The 7,933-nt window shown below is 49.1% G+C and overlaps 1 protein-coding gene across 1 annotated transcript; it reads right to left on the bottom strand.

Moving 5' to 3' along the window:
- Positions 1–6,692: 6,692 nt before the first annotated feature.
- LOC148045903 (protein LDOC1-like) lies at positions 6,693–7,043 on the bottom strand. The gene has a single exon (XM_087714405.1). It carries the CDS (start codon positions 7,041–7,043, stop codon positions 6,693–6,695), a length of 351 nt encoding a protein of 116 aa, XP_087570531.1.
- Between the last annotated feature and the right edge of the window lie 890 nt (positions 7,044–7,933).

Raw genomic sequence — 7,933 nt, forward strand, 5'->3', positions numbered from 1 at the left:
TGACCTCAAGACTGGACTAATGCAACATGCTCTACATGGGGCAGCCCTTGAAGAGCATTCGGAGACTTCAGCTTGTCCAGAATGCAGCCGCGCGAGCAATTGTGGGTGCACCTCGGTACACCCACGTTACACCTATCCTCCGCGAGCTGCACTGGCTGCCTATTGGTCTTCGGATACGCTTCAAGGTGCTAGTCATCACTTATAAAGCCCTTCATTGTATCGGACCTGGGTACTTGAGAGACCACCTGCTGCCAATTACCTCCAACAGACCGATTAGATCCCACAGACTAGGCCTCTTCCGAATTCCATCCACCGGCCAATGCCGATTGGCTACCACCCAGAGGAGGGCCTTCTCTGTGGCTGCTCCGGCCCTCTGGAACGAGCTCCCCGTGGAGATTCGGACCCTCACCACCCTTCAGGCTTTCCGCAAAGCCCTTAAAACCTGGCTGTTCCGACAGGCCTGGGGCTGATGAGTTCCCGTCCCCGCTCGAATTGTGTGGCTGTTGATTGTTTTTAAATTGTTGTGTTGTTTGTCCGTTGTCTTTTTTTTTTCTTGTTTGTATCCCCCCCCTTACTTGGTTTGTGAGCCGCCCTGAGTCCCTCTGGGAATAGGGCAGCATAGAAATACAATAAAATCAAAATCAAATCAAATCAAATCAAATTTTACAAAAAACATATTTCACAGTTAGCAATGGTTTAGCAGGATTACAAACATTTCTGATAAATTTTGAAATCATCCTATCTGAAAACTTTAGTTCATCTCTCTTTCTTCTGGGGCCTTCTATCCTCCATAGGACTTATTGAATCTAATAGATCAATATATTTCTTGATTCATAACACTGAAGCTACTGAGAAGAAACTCTTCTGGAGCTTCAGTTTACAAATTGTTACAAACTGAAGCTAAGAACATAGGCAAGTAGTATTTACTTATGTCTTTATTTACTTATTATTTATAAGATGCATCTGCCAAAATGAATGTCTGTAAATTAAATAACACAGATGCATATAATTACATGGATGGATCATCAACTGTACATGAATATATTCAAGATTTTCAAGAAATGTAGAAAGAAACCATTCCTAAGCCATTCTTGGATTTTAAACTTGTAAAATGCTAACTATAATTAATGCAGTAGCTGGACCACAAAGTATGATTGCTTGCTTCAAGAATAGTTACCATATTTTTAGCACTATAAGACGCACTCCCCCACTCAAAAAAAGTGGGTGGAAATGTCCGTGCATCTTATAGAGCGAATATTGCGGTGGGGGGAGGGGAGATGGTGTTGGTGCAGTGACATTCATCACTGCCTGTCACCACTGCCGCCACCTGTCACCACTGCCACTGCTGCCATTTGCTACCAATTGCCACTGGCGAAGAGCAGTGGTGATAGCCACCAGTGGTCTATAGGCAACGATGGGCAGTAGCGAGCAGCTGTGGCAGTGAATGCAGTGACGGCAGAACTGAGTGGAGTTGCTAGGTGGTGGTAGTGTTAGTGGTAGTCCCCTCGGACCGGGGAACACTGGAGCTTTTGCTGTTGAGCAGCTGATTGGCAGTTGGATCGCCTCCCAGAATACAGCTAATCAGCTGTTCTAGACAGTGGGGATCACTGCTGCCTATATATCTCTATGCAGAGGAAATAAAAGAGAAAATGGTATTATGGTAAAGTGTTGGATGAAGACTATGGAGAGCCAGGTTCAAATCTCTGCCAAAGAGGCAGATAGTGCCAGTCAGATAGAACAAGAACACTTCAGCAGTCTGTCTCAGCTCAGCTAAATTGCTTCATCAGTAGTGATTATAAATCCAAGGATATGTTGAAGAAAATATGAGATACCTTGTTTATTCATTTGTAAATTTTAATCGTCAGCATAACTTTATTTTATACACCCCACTAACCTATGTTTTATCATGGTTATTTCAATAAGCCACATCTTTTAACTTCCATGGCTTGAAGTAATGTTTTTATTTTGATTTATTTTAGGGATCCTAATGGCTTTAAGGATCCAGATTTAAGATTAGGAAGAGACTATGTGGGAAAATTGGTGCCTTGAAGTTCTGCAGCACTTAAGGCATTACTTTGCTTCTTAAATAACCTTAGGAACCACCCAAGTAAGCCAAGACATAGTACTCTCAACCATTTTCACTCACCTCTGCTCCACATGAAGGCACAAAATACAGCCTTTCTCTATAAAAGATATTCCCAGGCGTAGGTTGCTGCCTGCTTGTGCATAAAGTGCTTCCAATGCTCTCTAACCTCTTCTGCATAAAGAAGGAGCTATGTGCTGGAGAGACATTCCTTATCTCCTCCACATAGAAAAGAATTTCTTCTTTGGAATTTTTCTCCAAAGATTTCCACACTGATGTTTTGTGAACGTCTCTCAAGGACTATCAATTTAGATTCCATGGAAGAATAAGCTAAAGCAACAATTTTGGGGCAGAAGTGAATCTCTGAGCCAATCCGAAAAACCTTAAAGAGATGTAAATTGAAAGCTGACCTTATAGCTAAATGTTTTGACCCCCCCTTCTCTGTCCAGGAACAAACGCCGAAGCCAACATAAATGATAATGTTTTTTAATCAGTCCAGACTCTTGTTGGCTGCAAGCCACATAAACAAAGAGATAAGCACTCTGGCAGCAAGTCCTACAAAACTTGGCAGCAATGCAAACAAACTCTGGCAGCAATCCAGCCTGCCAAGTTTGTTTCTTGTTAGTCCTTAACGTTGACTTCTGCAGAAGGTCATGGCACAAGCAGTCTCTTTTATAATCAGGAGAGGATCTTAATGAGCATCAGCTGAATGTAATCACCTCCTGTAATTACGCAGTTGTTCTTGATGCCGAGTAGCCCCTCAACGGCGTGCAATCTGGTGGCCAACCAGTCTCTCCGCACCCTGCTTGGAGTCAGAACCCTGTCCAGGGTCCTCCATCTCCTCCAAGGCCGACTCATAAGACCCCTCACTGTCGGAGTCTGGTGGCAGCTCCAACGGTTCCTGCTGGGCCACAACACTATCCCTCACCGCAGGGCCCTTCCCCCAGGTCTGACGCCCAGGATGTGGTCAGGAGGGGTTGTCCGTATGATAGGCTTGCACCAGGGCAGGGGCATGCATAGTTGTTGCATCGGTCCAGGTCCCTCTGTCTGACCCCTCGTCCGCCCAATCTACCATATACTGGAACAGTCCCTTGAGCCATCTTAAGTCATGGATCTGGACCACTTCGTGCGATGGCTATGTGTCCACCGCACGCGACGATGGTTGAGGGAAAGAGGGTCGGCGGAGAGGACAAGCCAATCATTCAGGGATCAAGAATGAGCGATGGAACATCGAGTGCACTCGCATCGAACGTGGGAGGGTCAGGCGATAAGCCACCGGGTTGATGACGGCCTCCACAGGAAACAGTCCAAGATATCGGTGGTCTAACTTCTTAGCCGGCCAGTAGGATGGAAGATGCCGTGTGGACAGCCACCCGCGATCTCCCACAGGCAACTCCGGCACCGCATGCCAAGATTTATCTGCCACCCTTTTGTAATCTTCCTTTTCCTGGTTCAGATAGCGGCGCACCACTTGATGGACTGCCTGGAGCTCAGAAAGGAAGTCCTGTGCTGCGGGGACCGGGGAGTCCACCGGGGTGAGAGGGGAAAAATGAGGGTGGTAACCGACGTTAGCCATGAAGGGCGTCATCCGTGTGGAGGTATGCTGGGAATTGTTAAATGCAAACTCTGCCACGGCCAGGTACTCCACCCAGTTGTTCTGCTGCTGATTTACAAAAGGTACTGTTCCAGAATCCCAATCACCTTCTCCGTACCCCCATCCATTTCGGGATGGTGTACTGAGGACAAACATACTTGCACATCTAGAGCTTCCATCAGCCCTTTCCAAAACTGGGCCGTGAATTGATGACGGAGGCAACTCGGTCAAGAAGTCCATGGACACGGCTGTCTGGGGTCGGCAAGGGCTGCAATAACCCTGGAGGAGCCCCCATCACTGCCTTGGCCTGTTGACAGTTGATGCACGATGTCACGTACTTCTGCATGTCATCTCATAAGCGGGGCCACCAGAACGTACGGGAGACCAGGTGCAATGTCTAGAAAAGACCAAAATGTCCTGCTGCTGGAATGTCATGACACTGGGAGAGAACCAGTCCACGGATGGGCCCTGCGGGCACATAGAGCTGGTCCCGATACCTCAAAAAGTCCTCATCAAAGGTCCATGGGGAAGCCAGCCCTACTTCCACCTTTTGTCGCTCCACCCACTTGTCGCCCCACTGTGCCTCCCGTATCAGAGACCGTACATCCATGGGTTCATGAACTGCAGTGAAGGATTCGACGGGAAGAACAGTCCAGGGTGGAAGGGAGTCCGCAGGGTCAGAAAAATCCAGTTTTCTAGACAGGGCATCCGCCCTTTGATTCAACCCACTAGGGATGTATGTCACTTTAAAATTGAACCAGGCAAAGAACAGAGACCACCGGATCTGGCGTTGGTTCAGCTTACGTGCTGTGGTCAAAAACTCCAAATTCTGATGATCCATCCAGACCCCGACCTGATGCCTGCCTCCCCCCACGTGATCCCTCCAGGCCTCGAATGCCACCTTGATAGCCAACAACTCCTTCCCCCATATGGTGTAATTGCGCTTGGAAGGATTGAGTTTCTGCGAGTAGTAAGCACAAGGGAAAAGGGTACCATCAGGGGCGTGAGCCTGCAGTAACACCGCACCCACCACAATGTCAGACATATCTGCCTCCACGACAAATGGACGATGGGGATCACGGTGCTTCAAGATCAGCTCCTTCATAAAAGCCTGCTTCAGGGCCACGAATGCTCGCTGCTCCGTGGGACCCCAGAGAAATGGCACTTTCTTTTGCAGGAGCCGAGTGAGGGATGTGGTCAAGAAAGCAAAGCTGGGGTTGAAGGTCCGGTAGTAGTTGGCAAACCCGAGAAGTCTCTGCACATCCTTCATACGTCGAGGAGATTGCCAACTACGCATTGCCTCCACCTTGCCTGGCTCCATCGCAATTCCTTCAGGGGAGATACCGTGCCCCAGGAACTCGATGGTAGTCTGCCAAAACTGACACTTCTCCAGCTTTGCAAACAATGTTCTCGGAGTCGTTGCAAGACCAGATGCAAATGAAGTTGATGACGTCAAGATGTCGTCCAGGTAAATGATGACAAACTGATCTAATAGGTCCCGGAAGATATTGTTCATAAAATGTTGGAAGACCGCCAGCGCATTGGTCAACCCGAACAGCATGACCGTGTACTCAAAATGTCCGTACCAGGTGCCAAAGGCCCTTTTCCATTTGTCCCCCGCCCTGACTCGAACCAGGTTGTAGGTGCCACGTAAATCCAACTTCATGAATATCGTTGCCTCCCAGAGCCGTTCCAACAACTCTGAAATCAGGGGTAGCGGGTACCAGTTACATACCGTGATGGCATTGAGGCACCAGTAATTGCAACAAAGTCTCAGATCCCCGGTCTTCTTTTTCATGAACAAAACCGGGGCAGACAAGGTCGAGGACGAAGGCCAGATAAACCCCTGGGCAAGGTTTTTATCAAGAAAGTCCCGCAACGTGGCCAACTCCGGCTCAGACATGGAGTACAGACGACCCGTAGGGAGCTTTGCATCAAGTACCAGGTAGATGGGACAGTCATAAGGCTGATGCGGTGGCAGTTGATCCACCTCCTGTTAGCTGAAGACATCCGCGAAGTCTGCTAAATCCGGTGGCACGTCCACCTTGGACGAGCTGGATACCTGGGCCACACAGACCTGCCGGATGTGGTCGACACATTGCAGTGATGGAAACGTGACCAGATTTTGTAACCAGAAGATCTGAGGGTTGAGCTTCCGCAGCCAAGCCAAGCCCAAGACCATTGGGAAATGCAGGCCCAAAGCCACGTAAAATTGGATGGCCTCCTCGTGCTCCCCGAGGATGAAACGCAAAGGTTGCATGGTGGCCTTGATAGGCCCAGACAGAAGCAACCATCCGTCAATAGTCTCGACTGGCATTGGTGGGTCCCCCGACACAGAGGGACGTTGTATGCTGTAACAAACGCCGCATCCATAAAGCTCGTGGTAGCCCCAAAGTCGACCAAGGCATGGACTGGAATTCCCTGCGGACTACCCGACAAGAGGATGTGTGCTGTTAGAACCATGTGCTGTGGCGGCCCATCCACCTCTGTTTCGGAGTGTGCCCTAGTCCTGACACGTGGCTCTGGAGCTGAGGGGTTGGTCTCAGACCTTGCAGCCTCCCTATTCTTTTTAGGGAAACTGTGGCTAAATGTCGAAGAGCCCCACAAGAAAAACACAACCTCCTCGTGTGCCATCTGTCCATCATCGTGCGTGCCACTCGGGGTGTGGCGGCACTCAACTCCATGAGCTTCCCCCTGGCAACTGCAGTCTCCTGAGGAACCGGCACACTAGTGGTCTCCTGAGATGCACGGCAAGGCCTCTGCCTCTGCAGCTGGGCGTCTATCCGGAGGCACAAATAGACCAACGCGTCAAACCTCAGTGGCCTGTGCACCCTCGCCAGTTCATCCTGTAAGTCATCGGACAGCCCGTCCTGAAAAGTATCCATAAGGGCTGGCTCATTCCAAGCAGAGTCCTGACTAATCAGTCAAAATTCACTGACATAATCCTGCAAGAAGCCATTGCCCTGCTGCAGTGCCCTGAGTCATCTGGTGGCTGTTTCTTCCTTAATGGGATGCTCAAATATCAGCCGGAGGACAAAAGCCCTGGAAATCATCCAGCAGAGGGCTAGGCTGAGATAGCAACGGCATAGCCCAACGGGCAGCTGTGCCTGAGAGCAAGCTGATGATCAATCCCATCTTCGTCCAGTTGGTGGGAAAGTCCTCTGTTTTCAAGCTGATAAACAGCTGGCATTGTCCCAGGAACGCTGCAAACATAGCTTGATTGCCATCAAACTTGTCTGGTGTAGCCACTGGATACTTCCTCCTTGGCTGGTGGGTGTTAGCATGTCCCAGAAGCTGAGAGGCTTGACCAGTCAGCAAAGCAAGCTGTTGAGCCAACTGGGCATTCTCAGCATGGAGTTGCTCCATTGTAGCTGAATGGAGGTTTGTATGGGGCAGAAGTCAATCTGTTCTGACCCCCCCTTCTCCGTTCAAGAACGAATGCTGAAACCAATGTAAATGAGAATGTTTTTTAATCAGTCCAGACTCTTGTTGGCTGCAAGCCACATAAACAAAGAGATAAGCACTCTGGCAACAAGTCCTACGAAACTTGGCAGCAATGCAAACAAACTCTGGCAGCAATCCAGCCTGCCAAGTTTGTTTCTTGTTAGTCCTTAACGTTGACTTCTGCAGAAGGGCGTGGCACAAGCAGTCTCTTTTATAATCAGGAGATGATCTTAATGAGCATCAGTTGAACGTAATCACCTCCTGTAATTACGCAGTTGTTCTTGATGCCAAGTAGCCCTTCGATGGCGTGCATCCCAGAACAACTCCGGTGTTTTCTGGATCACTCACTCTTGTCTTCTCCCCACTGATCCAAGGCTCAGGTGCCACCTGGTGGCCAACCTGGTGGCCAACCAGTCTCTCCGCACCCTGCTCGGAGTCGGAACCCTGTCGAGGGTCCTCCATCTCCTCCAAGGCCGACTCATAGACCACTCGCTGTCAGAGTCTGGCGGCAGCTCCAAAGGCTCCTGCCGAACCACAACAGCTAAACAATGTCTTAAATTGTGCAAACTATGATTTCTATTTGCAAATAGCGAGCTAAAATTTACAGGTAGCCCTCAAGTTATGATTGTGATGGAGCCTTCCCATTATGGTCAGAAGTCAGGACAAAGGTTAAATTAATTGCCTTAAATAGTGATCAGCCACCCCTGCTCTCCCCAGAGTAATCATTAAATGAAAGTGTAGGTTATTAAGTGGAGCAAGGAATGCCTTGGATAGGGAGGAATTTGGGAGGTCTAGTGCAGGTACACTTTCAT

Source organism: Thamnophis sirtalis, unplaced genomic scaffold, assembly GCF_051295495.1.
Source record: "Thamnophis sirtalis isolate CommonGarterSnake01/CBP01778 unplaced genomic scaffold, rThaSir2_p1.2 scaffold_4, whole genome shotgun sequence".
Classification (NCBI taxonomy): domain Eukaryota; kingdom Metazoa; phylum Chordata; class Lepidosauria; order Squamata; family Natricidae; genus Thamnophis; species Thamnophis sirtalis.

Excerpts from the sequence above, each read along its gene's own strand:
- LOC148045903 (XM_087714405.1), bottom strand. The coding sequence starts at position 7,043 with ATGGAGCAACTCCATGCTGAGAATGCCCAGTTGGCTCAACAGCTTGCT.